Source organism: Rhagoletis pomonella, unplaced genomic scaffold (assembly GCF_013731165.1).
Source record: "Rhagoletis pomonella isolate Grant_MI unplaced genomic scaffold, Rhpom_1.0 Rhpom_scaffold_00007, whole genome shotgun sequence".
NCBI lineage: Eukaryota > Metazoa > Arthropoda > Insecta > Diptera > Tephritidae > Rhagoletis > Rhagoletis pomonella.
Window position 1 is genome coordinate 4,053,370 of NW_023458561.1, and position 15,296 is coordinate 4,068,665.

At 38.5% G+C, this 15,296-nt stretch overlaps 2 protein-coding genes across 6 annotated transcripts in view; one reads left to right on the forward strand and one right to left on the reverse strand.

Moving 5' to 3' along the window:
- Nucleotides 1–15,296, forward strand: part of LOC118742259 (dynein regulatory complex subunit 6) — a 426,783-nt gene that overhangs the window by 114,913 nt on the left and 296,574 nt on the right. The window lies entirely within an intron of this gene.
- The window catches only part of LOC118742260 (zinc finger protein 420-like), a 43,310-nt gene continuing 35,516 nt past the window's right edge, over nucleotides 7,503–15,296 (reverse strand). The window contains exon 3 of the mRNA XM_036474203.1: nucleotides 7,503–8,655. Within this exon, the coding sequence (XP_036330096.1) occupies nucleotides 7,592–8,655 (1,064 nt within the window). The 3' untranslated portion in view covers nucleotides 7,503–7,591. The remainder of the gene's footprint in view (nucleotides 8,656–15,296) is intronic.

Below are 15,296 nucleotides of genomic sequence, written 5' to 3' on the forward strand. Positions count from 1 at the left end.
AAACATATAAGAATTAACATACATTAGCATAATACAATTAGGGTGAGAAACGCCCATTTTAAGTCCATTTTTGCAGTCTTGAAAACTGGTGCGGAATGGTTTCATTAGTCGCCGAAGAAGCACATTTTTCGCTGTTTCTAAATTTGCCGTTATATGAAAGTAGGGGACGTGCAATAAGTTTTTAGATATACATAAATATTTTAGTTAATTCCATTATGTGAAAAAGTGACTGTAGGATTTACAGTACTCTTTAACATGTCCTGGGAAATCCTTTTGAGGACTCTCCAATTGGACGATATTGCTTTGCATTCAGCTTGAATGAAAAAAGTCACTCGCTGGCACAGTTTTCTGTAATCCGGTTCTTTTATTTAAAGGTTATTTATACAATTGAAGATAATTAAAAAAAAAAAAAACTGGAGAGCCACTTAAGTTTTTCGATATAACTTTGGTAAATGTTACTCGATCGGTACGTAATAATTTACAAATTGAAAGCGAGACTTACTGTTACTGATTTATGATAACAATATGATGAAAATCGTTCAGATTATAAACCAGTTATTTTAAAATAAAAAAAATTTAAAAATTTTTTTTTGTCATTTTGCTATATTTGCAATTTTTAAATTGTATGCATAAACATAAGTAAACTAATTAGTGTTTCCAAAGTTGTGCCTGTTCAGTGTTTCCATACTCATTTCAATAAACAAAATTTTTCCACGATGATGGAAAATAATGGCTATTCTATTAGAGCTACCGAAATTGTTCCTAAATTTGCAAAAATACGCAAATTATAGCTAATATTAAAAAAAGATTAGAATATTTGGAACTAGCGATCTAAATGCACGCCAGCAATATTAATGCTGTTCATCACATCTTTTGACTATAGGCCAGTGCAATTATCAAGAGAACAATTAAAATTTCTTTGAAAATAGTTAAGTTTCAGATTAACGATAAGCTAAAGTGCTGCGAGAAATGATATTTGACTTTATCTTTTGCGTTAACGGATTCATTATCTAATAATATGCACCAACCCTTTTTACTGAACCCAGAATTTTTAACAAGAATTGGTCTTATTCGACTAGTGTGCCGTGGGTCTCTTGGCGGTCGATGCGCGGGCTCTCACAATTAAAATAAAATACTAATATTTTGCATGCTTGTTGTTGACTTCATGATACAATATATTTTCACTATTACCAAGGGATTTGAGAAAAATTTGATTTTCGACCCGCCCTACTGTGTATGGATATGTGTTGGTGTGTTCATGTAATCTGTCTGGTACACGAGTCTCTCAGACGGAGCAAGCTATGTACATGCCGGTTGCTGGTGGCCAATTCCAGATTTCCGGTTGGTGGAGGTCCTTTTATTCATACGTACGTATGTGCAGGCGACCTGAAAGGGGGAGAAAGCTCTGATTTAGCACATTGAATGGTACAGTCGTAGATCTGCCGCTGCTGTCATAAAACTAAAAAAAAAATTAATAATTCGTGCCTTGTCTGCATACATACATATGTGCATACATACATATGCATTTAGTAAGATGCAGGCTTATGCATGTGTTTAGATTTGAGGCATAACAATATGTGGTGCTTACCTCCAGTTCCAGATTTTAGCTCTTTGTGGCGGCTTGGGTACACCGGTACCGCGATAATCCGGTAAAACGGCACAATTCACACAACTATAGGGAAAGTCTGCATATTTGACTATATAAACTTTTTTTTTGAACGCTTTCTTTTTTTCTTTTAACACTTAAACTGGTAACGTTCGCACAGTTAAAACACCCGGTAATCACAACGTTAGCACCGCAACCTTTGTATCTGACCCGTTCGCCACCATCTGCGTCATTTTATACCCTTTGGCCCGGCTAACTGACTCAGACCGTCTTATGTACTTATTTTCTTACATATTTACAAGGAAAACTCGAAAGAACAACCGCTGTTTGGGAGAACCATTAACACACACACCCCTTTGCTTTGCTTTGCTCGACCGACCGAACTTTCTCTGGGCCTCTCGTTGCCGAAGTTGATGTTTGATCAGCTATGTTCGCTCAAACATTCATACACTCACACATTTACACTTAATTAACATTGACGTTTGGTTGACTGGCACATGTTCGATCTCGTCCCCACAATCACACACAATTACACTAAGTTAACATCGATTCCCTACTGGCTTATGTTTGGTCCACTTCATACACACATACATGACTATACCGAAGTATCTGGCAAACAGCTGGCGCTACAGTTCCTAAATTTACACATGCGCCATATATGTAATACTCCTATATTGGCAGTAAGAGCTAGTACCGTCCGAAAACACTACAGTACAGATATATCAATAAATACGTACGAAAGAAAAGGAACACATACGTTTATAAATAAACATGTACACAACGCATACACAAAAACGGCACTCAAGTACACAACACATTGACAAAAACGGTACTAGAATGTCTCGCTTTGATTTCGGAATGCTTACACATTGAGAAGTTAGCTTACTGCCAATATAGAAGTATTACATATATGACATGCGCTATAGGGTAACTGACATAACTTCCATGGAAGTCGAAACCCCGAACTATAGTGGTTATATACTTAGATAATTCGTCTAAACATGTAAAATTGTGTATCGCGTAAAATTCATTTTTTTCTCCGCTAGGCAGGCGTCTTGCCGTTGGTGCGGGGGCTTAGTCGAATCACAACCAGACTTTATTATCGGGTGGTAGTGTAATCGTGTCTCTACCTCCGGGTACTGTGCGAATGCACTCCATTTCCTATGGTTCGGGCTGCTTGTGAGCGATGACCAAGAACTGCCGACTCCCTAATCCAGGGTGTTAAGTCCACCCATTGGAAGGTTTGCAGCCAGGGGGTTTACCAGACCGGCTGTCTTTTAACGGCGCCTTCCTGACACCGGGCCGCCTCAGGGAGTAACGGTGGCCTTGCTGCGGCATGGGGCGCTGCCGTAGTGGACTGTTTGAATTCCCCTTATTATGATCTAGACCACTGCGCCCGCTTCGTCGGGTAGGTGGTCGTACGAACAAGATGAACACAAACAAACAAAACCAAATCCAACCAACAAAACTTCGAGTGGTGGAGGGGATTCGAAACCGATCCCTCTCTTTCGCTCCTCTTTAAACGAGGCGGAATCGACTATTGTCCCGTATATCTGGCTGGAGAGTCCTTAGTGACCACTCCTTCTCCGATCATCGGTACACACAATTCGCTTTGGGCGAAGCGCGTCCTAAGCACAAACCTTAAAGGAATCTGAGGAGAACCAACTGGGACTTAAACTGCAGAAGTCTGCAGGAAATGCTTCCGGTTGCACCCGTGAGGGGCGGGACCTGGACTGAAAGTGAAATTGACGAATCTATTGGTGTGTTCACCACCTCGTGTAAAAGGGCTATTAATATGTCTTGTCCCCTGAGTTACTACAAAGGTAAGGTGGTCGGAGGAGCTCTCCGATCTTAGGGCCTCGAGCAGAGGCCTTTTCAATAGGGCCAGGAAGAGTAAATCAGCCTCCGACTGGGCACTGCATAAGATTGAGCTTGACTTGACTTATATATGTCCGAGATTAGGAAAGCGTCGTGGACACTGTTCTCTGGAAGCGTGGAGGGCAGTCAGGAGTGCTCAAGGTTTAGGCGAGTGATTTCAGGCCGATAAGTCTCCTCGTTTCTTCTGAAGACGCTGGGGAGGCTGATCGATCGCCATTTAAGGAGCCGGATCCTCAGGGAGCGCCTTTCCATGGAGCAGCCTGCTTATTCCAAGGGCAGGTCTGGCGAAACGGCCTTACACACGGTCGTTGAAAATATTGCGCAATCCTTCTCGAAGAAGTAATTTGCGGTCGGTGCCTTCCTTGATATCGAGGGGGCTTTTAACAATGTTTTGCCTGAGGCTGTAGTTAACTCCCTAAATAAGCTAGGGGTCGGAGCCGACCTTGTCAGGTTTATTTACCGCTTGCTTTGCAATAGAACTGTCGCTTATGCAGGGTTACTTGAGCTTGGTTGAGATCTGGACTTTTAGCTGCAGGCTGGGAGTAAATCCCAGTAAAACGGAGCTTGTTCTCTTAACTAGGAGGTATAAGATACCGAATTGCCGTCTTCCCTCAATGGGTTGTCTTCCTGTTCCCAGCAAACATTGAGGTTAGTTATCGATTAGAGAATGACTGGAGAACTAGCCCCATTCTCCAATCTCAAACGTTAGAGAACGACTCGAAAAACTTTCGAGAATCATAGCGATCTCAGCAAAATAGGACATAGTTCTCGACTCGAGAAAATATTAAATCTCGAATCGAAGTCTAATGTTGATCTCTAATGGGATTCGAATGTGAATTTCAAACTGCTGTTTTGCTTTATTAAATAAAATGCTTTGTTTGCAAAATTTGTACTAAATGTATTCGCAATAAAATAGTAATGAATTATTTGAACTTAAAAATAATTTATAACTCATTCATTTGGAATATTGCTTATTTACATTCATTTGAATTTGCGTTGTTTCTCTAATCGTTCTCGAATCGAATTTTAATGTAGTTCTCTAACTTCGTCATCGGCTCGAGAACGATTAGAGAACTACCCTAGTTATCTAAAGCAGAAATCCAAATTTCTCTAACGTTAGAGACTGTGTTTGCTGGGTTAAGGCTCTTTGACAGGGTGAAGTACGTGGGCTTGATCCTTGACAGTAAGCTTTCCTGGAAGCCTAACGTGGAGGAAAGAGTGAAGAAGGCTACAGTAGCACTGTATTGTTGCAGAGGGGCCATTGGCAAGCGCTGGGGCCTCTCGCCGAAGGTAGTGCATTGGCTTTATGAAACTATAATTAAGCCAATCGTATTATATGGGGTACTCGTCTGGTGGAACGCACTTGACAAGGCCTACATCGTCAATCAGCTGGAGAAGGTGCAAAGAGCTGCCTTAAAGGGAATCAGTGGGACACTTCGAACCACACCTACTCTTGCGCTTAATGCCATGTTAAATGTTGTGCCTATAGATATAGCTGGCAGGGTTGCAGCTGCGCGTGCTGCAGTAAGGCTAAGATGGGTGGGCTTCAAGTTCACCTCAAGCTATGGGCACTCCAGAATCTTAAGACTTCGGTTTCCTACCGACTCGGACAGACCACTGCACGCCGGTTCTGGGCCCGAATGGATCTTTTACCACCCACATCCCGGCGAGGGGAGACTGAGAGGGGTGCAGTATCTGGAATCGAGGACCTGTAAACTTATTTACAGATAGATCGAAGCTGGATGGAAAGGGGGCGGAGGTGATTTCTGCGAAGAGCTCTCCATCAACCTGAAATTTAGGTTACCGGAACACTGTAGTGTTTTCCAGTCTGAAGTGGCCGCAATAAAAGAGGCTTCGGATTGGTTGCTCTCTAGTGTAACATCTGTCAGGGAAGTAAATATTTATTCTGGTAGCCAAGCAGCCATCAGGGCTCTCGGCTCCCTGACGGTGCGTTCGAAAACGGTGAGGGAGTGTTTGACTTCCCTATCGACCGCGTCTGATTATTTTGCTATTAAGCTTATTTGGGTTCCAGGTCAAAGCGAAATCGCTGGCAACTGCATGGCTGATGAGTTTGCAAGACAGGGAAACCTCGAGGAATTACTTTCCGATAGGGAGGGTCTGGGGGCTCCCCTGACCTCGTGTGGTCTGCTTCTAGACAGATGGACGTTTAGTCAGCTCAGCGAGCGCTGGGCGAAGACCTCGGAGTGCAAAGTGGCAAAGTCTTTCTGGCCACGGGTGGACCGGGCGGTCTGGTGAGCTCTTGAGACTAAGCAAGCTGCATCCCTCACTATTGGTGGGAGTGCTTCCTGGCCACTATGTGATTGGTAACGATGCTTTAAGGCTGAATGTTGCGGATAATCCTTACTGCACCAGCTGCATGGAGGATGATGAGGTGGAATCATCTCAACATCTGCTGCTCTAGTGCCCTGCCTTTGCGAGCCAAAGGTTTAAGCACCTTGGGTCGCACTTTCACACTCCCGATGAGCTCTCGGGAGTGGACATCAGTCGACTGAAGAACTTCGTTGTGAGCACGGAGCTTGTCTCCGGCAAAAAGCCATAGGTGTCGTCTTGCTCCCATAGCTGCCCCCCTCTTTCCCCTACCCACCCTGCGTCCCTTTTTTCCCTCCCCCTCTAAGGGCATCACAACGGACAGCTTAGTCGAGTCCAAGTGTGCCTCCATATGCGGAGGCAGCCCGCTTACCTAACCTAACCTAAAATTCAGTTTTCCATGAAGGTACTTATCGCGTTCAATATTCAATTTAGGGCACAATTCTGTTGCAGTGACTAATTCTTGTCACAGTTTTTTTACGGATAAATATATTTAAGTTTAAAGTTGTCAGTAAAAAAAAAATGTTTGTCACCGATTCAGAATTGGGATATTAATTTAATTTTAAGTAAAAATAGTTTGGATGTAATTTAATATTTTGTAAGCTCTTTTTTATTAAAAACCAAAAATTTTCTTTTTTGAAAACTATAAACAACATAAATTGAAACCAATAAAAAATAACAAGTATAAAAGTATAAAGTATTTAAGTATATCCTAAATTTACTCCCCCTCCAGTGAAACGATAAATTAATTATTGTTAAGTGTTGTTTTCTTTGTTTTGTGCGGAAGTATGAGTGTTGGACCGGTAATTATGTTTTCAGGTTTGAGTAAATCTGTGGAACCCGTTTTAATTATATTGCCATGTTGAATTTTGTTATGTTTCGAAATAACTGAGGGACTCAGAAGGTGAATGCAAGTTGGACTTGTGAATGAATTTAAAAAATACTCTCAAGTTCTAAATTTTTGGGAACGAAAGACTACAAGGTGAGCTTGGATAAGGTTTAACCGATAAGTCCTCGCCCATCCAGTTTTTCTCCAAATTATCAATATGGTGGCCAATCTAATAGCCCGTTTATGGCGACCGATAAATGTACATTTAGGTTAGCTTAATATAAATTTTTAGTTATAGCTTGCAAAGACATAACTGCAAGCCGTTTTGCTTTCACTTTACCTATGACAACTACATTTTGCCACCTACTGTATGTACATATCTCAGTATGTAAATATATAAAATAGTAAACAAGTTATTTTGTTTGTTCTAGTTATTATATTTTTAAATTCCCAGCTTCATTCTAATAGTCGTACAGAATTCAGCCACCACTTAAATGTCATCTTTATTACGGGCAATATCTACCCATGCTATTATTCCTTGGCCGGTTTTATCTAAATCATCAAACTGCAGATACTGCACGCTATCTATTTCTGCAATATCATTTATAACATCGTCTGTGCTTTGAGGGTAAATCTGCGGTGCTTCATTGCAATTTGAATCTTGAGTAAAATGTGCAGCAGCTTCGTTTGTTTCATCACACGAGTCAATCGAACTCATTTCTCTACCCAAAGCCAACATACCTTTGTCACTAATATGCGGCTGGTTTATTATAATGGTGTCATTCGTATGCCCTGCATGCTTCATATGTGTCAAAAGTAAAGGTTTTCGCATAAAACCAGCACCGCATTTAAGACACTCATACGGCTTCTTTGTGCTATGTACGAAGCGATGGGCATTTCGATTTGCACAACTGTTGAACTCTTTACCACAAACTTCACAAATATAAGGTTTACTGTTTCCATGTATAAGCATGTGTTTTTTTCTTGTGTTCTGGATAGACAAAAGACGAACCACATATTTCGCATTCGTGAGGCCGGATACCCGTATGCACGGCATTAATATGATACTGCAATAAGCGGCGTCTTTTGAAGGAACGCCCACATTGATCGCATTTGTGTAATTTTTCATTTAAATGTGTGGATTTTCGGTGCGTCATCAGATTTGACCGTTGTGCAAAAGCAGCATCGCACATATCACATTTATAAGGCTTCTCCCCAGTATGGATGCGTTCGTGGTCCTTGATTTCAGCGCGGCGAGCAAAAGCCTTGCCGCAAGTTCTGCATATGAATGGTCGTTGTCCGGAATGTACAATCTTATGGACATCTAAGTTGTGCTGGGTGCCGAAGGCTTTTGAACATATATCACAAATGATTGTTTTTTCACCCAAGTGTAGCCTTTTATGATGCGTAAGAGTTTGTTGGTTAAGAAAAGCTTTGTTACATTTTTCGCATTTATAAGGGCGCAGTCGCTCACTATGTATTTTCATATGCGCCTGCAATGTATATTTTGAAGCGAAGTCCTTGGGACATTTTGAACATTGATACGGTCGTTGCCCTGTATGCATATTCATATGGTCAAGAAGCAGATTCCGACAATTATATTTCTTATTACACTCCGAGCATTCGTATTGGAAAGTGGCGTTGTTATGCGTGCGTTTATGAAAACGTAACATCCTTTGATTGACAAAAACTTGAAAACATATACTACACTTCGATTCTTCAGACTTTGGCTTTGTAGCGATATGAACGTATTCGACGTGTTTTTTTAGATTCTCCGCAGAAAGGAACCCACTGAAACAAAATTCACAAGAATAAAAATCTATGTCATGATTTTCAAACATATGATCGGCAAATGGATCCGCAGTCATTGCCTTTTGCTCTTTGCATAATAGACAAAAGTAAAAATTTTCTTGTTGCTCGAAAATTGCGTTCAGTTTATCAAATGGTAAGTCTTCATCCATATCATGCTCATAAACTGAATTTCCCTTATTGCCTACATAATGAAGTGTCGAGGCTAAATTGGGATAAACAAAGAAAAAATATTAATTATATCACGCATATTAATTTAAATTGAGGAATAGCTATTTAACATTACTAAAGTCCAATACTACAATATTTAGAATAACGGTCGTCCCATAATTTACGCAAAATTTAAGTTGAGTAGAAAGCACAGCATTTCACAATTGTATTTTTATACCCGAGCGCATTATAACTTTGTTCACAAAACGGTACATTGAACCCGGTTAATTGGTTTCCCCGTATAATTGGTTAAAAACATGTGACATTGAAGAGATATATCTTAAATTTTCCCCGGTTAATTGTTCCTTACGTTTCTTTTATTTTTTTTTATAACAATTATCTCTAAAAATGTGAGGACAAGTATATATACTCACGTATGAACAATAATAAATATAAATTGTTTTTATTGCTTATATTTTTTCGTTTAAAGTTTAAACTATTCCCTTTAAAATGCACACATTCAATTTCTTTTAATTGATTAGGTTGTCCAATTTAGCGGAATTTCTACGTATTTCTGTAACGAACTGTTCAATTAAACGAGTATCGGTTAATTGATTCCCCGGTTAATTGAACCAAAAATTGTGCAATTTTTGAAGTGTAATTAAGCGGGAATACTGTAGTATCAATTTTGAGTGATCTGTCAAAGTTTGCATTTTTTCGTGATTCTGACTAATCATATACTTCTTCAAATCGTTATATCTCGGGTTCTGCTGATCGTTGAGACTTCATCTTAACGGGCTTAACATTTCTTTATATAAGGTGGTCAAGATTGCCCTAAAGCTAACTTAGCTATTAACAGTTGAACTTTCTGAAGTTGATTTGCATGGTGAAGACCAGTAACTTAGGGATTTAAAATTATACAATCGTAATCCTTGTTTAATCTATATATATAAAACAAAGTCGTGTTAGTTACACCATTTATAACTCGAGAACGGCTGGACCAATTTTTATGATATTTGTTTTTAGAATTTGTCTACCTTCCGAATAGCAGAATAACTATTAAAACCGCTAGGTGGCGCTGAAGTCGAGTTATTAGTAAATCCCGTATTTATGGTCCGATTCCCCTCATATTTGAGATATGTTTTGATAATACGAAAAACAATACCATTGCAAAAAAGAGCCGCCAGGTGGCGTTGGAGTTGAGTTATTTCTAAAAATCGTATTTATGGGTCCGATTTGTCTCATATTCGAGATATGTTTTGATAATACGAAAAACAATACCATTGCAAAAAAAAATAACCGCCAGGTGGCGTTGGAGTCGAGTTATTACTAAAAATCGTGTTTATGGTCCGATTATCCTGAGATTCAAAATATCGTCGTTTAAAGTGCAAAACCGTGTATCAACAAAATGCAAAACCGCGTATCAGCAAAATGCAAAACCGCGTATGTGAGATTGCATAAATTATTTTCTAGAGAGTAAAAACACTAATATTTCAAAATGGTTATCTTTTTTATAAAGCAATCGCATTTCTGGCTAGTATATTTCAGCACGAATGGATAGGGATTGACCCAAGAGCTTGTGTAAGAAAATCCAATTTTTGGCAGCCAATGTCAGTTACGCGGTTTTGTAGAATGACGATACGCGGTTTTGTACTTTAAACAACGATATGTATTGATAATAGGAAAAATAATTCTTTCGAAACAAATTTTCCGCCAGGTGGCGCTGAAATTGAGTTACATATGTATATATATGTAACTAAAAATCGTATCTTTGCTCGAATTTATTTCATTATCGAAATATATGAATTCGCATATAGGACCACCGATAAAAATGCAATAAAGACACAAAAAAATTGAAAAAATCAAATCCCTTATTACTGTTAGAAGGCTCGTGTCTCTAATCCTTGGCTAAACCATGTCTAATTCTAACTAAAGTAAGTAGTAAAGATTATATATGAATAAGACAACGATTAAAGACATGAGCCACCTAACAATAGTACGAGTTTTTATTTTTTGAATTGTGTCGTTATGTATAGGACCATCGATATAATTATGACAGAAAAAGATACATATGTATGCGTACTTTTGCAAAAAAAAACTGAAATTCAGTCGGAAATCGCCGTTTACGAACAGCTGTTCCTTATTTACATACTTATATATATAAAAATGGTGTGAAAAATGTATAGTAATTCATCAATTGAGAACGGCTGGGCCGATTTTTTGGTTGTTCGTAATTGCCAGGAAACGGTTTTTACGGAAAAAATTTTGGGAAAACCCTCCGGAAAAGTCGGGAAATTGGGAAAATCGAAAATTAACTTTTTGTATGGAATTTTGTGAGCAAATGTTTCGGAATGGCTTTTTGAATGGAAATATAAAAAATTCTTAGTGGAAAACTCGGAAAATTCCGGAAGAACGCGAAAAATTTGAATTTTTTTTCGACGAAATTTTGCATTTTGTCGCATAATTCGATGATTTTGGACGATGAAAAGGTGGAGAATTCGTTGTGATGCTTGGAAATTTTCAGATTGTGAAATTCATTGTGAGCATGAATCAATTGGAAAAAATTTTCCCCTATGTTTCTTAGCCGATTCGAATGGTTGTTGCTTTGGTGGAAAGGTGTTTAGAAGAAGGAGTTCACAAAGTTTTAATTGTTCCGATATGTGGTGCAGGGGTAGAGCTACGCTAAACAATCGCATTTATAGTCCGATTTGCTTCAAACGCGGAAAATATATTCGGTGCATAAACAGAAATAAACCTGCCAAAATAGACCCGATAGGTGCCTCCAAAGTCGAGTTATGGCAAATTCAGTTCCATGCAATATGTTCTCTTATCTATCTACATATACTAATTATATAAAGAGAAGTCCCTTTTTTTGTAACAGGTAATCTCGGGAACGGCAGGTCTCGATTTCATGAAATTTAGTTTATAAATAGCTTTCAGCAACCACCATGTAAAGGAAAAAAATTTACTTTTTTCCGGAAGGTGGACCAGGTAACGATATAAAGGGTGAACACACCAAAACTGCGACACTTTGGGAAGCTTATAACTTACCCAAAACGAATTCAATATTTTGAAATTCAAATACCATAAGTTGACCATGACCTTAGTTGAACGTAGAAGAAATTTCATTTGAATTTGATTCCTAGTTGAGTTAAAAATGGCAACCGAGCTAGAAACGAGACAAACCATTTTGCACGAGTTTATAAATGATCAGGCCTTAAGTACACGTAAAATTAAAAAGTGCACTATTCGACAGTTTCCAGGGTTTTAATCGCTACAAATAAGGCCTGACAGTTACGAGAAAACCAGGGAGCGGGGGTTAGTATGGTCAAAGTGATAAAAACAGTGCTCGGAAGGTCCTCAGGGCGTTTTCGCGAGATCCGAAGATTTTGTCGCGTTATGTTGCAAAATCCGTACGGAGATCGCAGTTTTTCGTACAAAAGGTAAAGCGGAAAGCTTCATTGAGATGTTCTACAGCTCAAACAGCGCCAGACCGAGGCGCAAAGTAGAATGTTACAGCGAAATCCCGCATTCGGAAGTTGTATGAATTCTAAATTAAAAAATACAACTGCATTGTTATGGACTGCGAAACCTACTGCTATAAAAATTCAAAATATATTGCAGGTCAAGATTTTTATACTGCTGCAAGTCGTCAAGATGCCCTTGAAAGTTGTAAGCTGAAAATGAAGTCCAAATTTCCAAACACCACATGGTTTGGCAAGCTATTTGTTCCTGCGGCCGTAAGAGCAGCCCTTTTTCCCATCCGGGACAATGAATGATCAAGTGTATCGGGATGAGTGCCTCAAAAGGCACGTCCTATTGGGGAATATTGGTCAATTGTCAAAGGAATCTTGAAGAAAACAGGTGAAAGAGTGAAAATTATTGAAGAGTGCAAAACAAAGTAGTTGTGCGCATCGCGTAATGTCGATGATGCAGTCATGTAGAACATGATGGCGCGTGTGCGATGAAAATATCGATCACTTGCATATGGAGCAAATAATAACTAATATTTTAACATTTTCATAACATCTAAACTTCCAAGTTATATAATACAAAAAAAAATAATTTCAAAGCCTTCTAGTTTATTTCTGGTAGTAATTTCTAAGTGTCGCAGTTTTGGTGTGTTCACCCTTTATTCGAAAAAATCTTATTTATGGTCCGATTTGCTTGAAATTTGGTACGTAGGTAGCCTTTTTCCTAGATTAGCATATACAGTGCAATCCGGTTATAACGAACTCAACGGGACCGCGTCAAATTGTCCATCATAACCGAGTGTCCATTTTATTAGAATAATAGCAGACCCGGCGAAACTTCGTCCCGCCCAACATTTTTATTTTTTTATTGAAAATTTTTGGTCCAACATTTTCAGCAATAATTCACGTTTACGATTATCATTGGCACATTCATCTGCTAAGATTATGGTTTGGTGATCATTTGCCGCTTTAAATAACCTAAGGAAAGTGTTATATCCGTGAAGAAGTTCCTAAAATTCTCCGACTATGCAGCATTTCACAGCACGGTTATTCGCAAAACGAATAACCTGTTACCTGGCGGCAACAATGACTTATTTCAGACGAAATACCTTAAAAGCTGGAACGCATAATAATATTGGAAAATCACATCCATTGGGCCAATCGTAACACAGTAGAGTTCGATATACTCAATGGTACAACAGGTCGATTTAATCTGACCTTCACGGCACCTTTTCTCACTTGGCTATTTTTAGTAATAACTCGACTCCAGCGCCACTTGGCAGCACATTTTTGCAATAGTATTGCTCTTACCATTACCAATACATATTAAAAATATTAGCCAACTCGGATCATAAATATGATTTTTAATAATAACTCAACTACAGCGCCAACAAACATACAAAATTTCGTTAAAATCCGTACAGCCATTTAGGAGGATTTCACTCACAAACACACCTCAAGAATAATTATAAATACATTCAAAGATAACTAAAAGTCGGTACGTTTGTAGACCTTACGCCCTCTTTTCAAATAGCCCCAATTTTCTCCATGAGTATGGGCTTGCTTTCATATACATATATATCTCCATACGAAGTTCCAGTACTGTACCATGAATGCTTTCAGAGATATGCAGTATGAAAAATTCGTTTTGTATGGGAGGTGCTGCCCCCTTTTCCAATAGCTCCAAGTTCCAGAACTCTACCATGAATACTTCCAGAGATATGAAGTATGAAAAAATTCGGTTTGTATTGGAGGTGCCCTTTTACATATAGAATTTTTTTAGCCTAAACCCATCCTTGGGACACGCGCGGCAGGTGCCTGAAAATTCAAAAAATTGGTTCAGCCGTTCTGCGGCTTTGCGAACACTAAAAAAACGGCTTTCAAAATATATATTAGTAGAGATACTTATATTATATATTATTATTACATTTTGCTGTATCCGTGGTTTCTGATTGTCGCAAAAAAAACTTGCCTAGTGACGAATTCGCCGCTTGATATGGTGGTTGCTCAAAGCTATTTATATTCGAAATTACATGAAAATTGGAAAACAGGTTCCTATAAGCTTATCCAGGCAAAAAGCTACCTACGTACAAAACTTTAATCAAATTGGACCATAGATACGACCTTTCTAATAGATCGGTCCCTGGTCCATTTCGCGGAAAAACGGATCATATATACTAATCTAGGCAAAAAGCTACCTACATACCAAATTTTAAGCAAATCGGACCATGAATACGGTTTTTACGAATAGATCGGGCACTGGTCCACTTCGCGGAAAAAGGATGCTATATGCTAATCTATGCAAAAAGCTACCTACATACCAAATTTAAAGCAAATCTATATATTAGACTGGTTCAAAAAATTTTTTGGAAATTCATAAACGCTACTTCAAATTATTGTTATTTGTGATAAAAAAAGAGAAAGGAGTTTTTTTATTTTGAAAAAAAAAAAGTTTTCTTAGAGGTCGCGCTGGTCGGTTTTTTATAAAAACGCTGATGTTCTCAATTTTTTATTTTCTTGACATGTTAAAATGCAGCTAAAAATTTGTTTTTTTACGTATAATTACTCTGGTATTATTCGGAAACATTCCCTTAATTACATACCTGTCTTGGGCAGTTAGAATGGGCCTAGTGCCGGAAATATGCTCTCGAAAAGAGAATAGTAAAATTAAAACGTTGATACTGAACGATTCACGCATTGTCATGGGTTGGAACTTGTTACCAGGGGGTTTCTGGAGTTGCTAATTAGGGATATGAAGTCAGTTTTTCGAAATTCAAAATGACGGATCCAAAACGGCGGTCAATTAAATAAAAAAAAAGATTGGATTTGTTCGAAACCCGGCATTTGAGAGTTTTTGTGGTCGCCGATTACGAATCTGGAGTCATTTTTTTTTAATTCAAAATGGCGGATCCAATATGGCGATCAAATTAAAAAAAAAAGTACTAAAATCAAAATGTTGATACTGAACATTTTAAACATTGTCAAGGGATAAAACACGTTTCCAGTGGGTTTCTGGGGTTGCTGATTAAAAATCTGATGTCAGATTTTTAAAATTCAAAATGGCGGTTAAGAGTTTCAAACAAATCCAATCATTTTTTTAAAGTTGGTCGCCATTTTGGATCCACCATTTTGAATTTTGAAAATCTGACATCAGATTCGTAATCACCAACCCCACTGGAAACGTGTTTTAACCCTTGACAATGTTTAAAACGTTCGATATCAG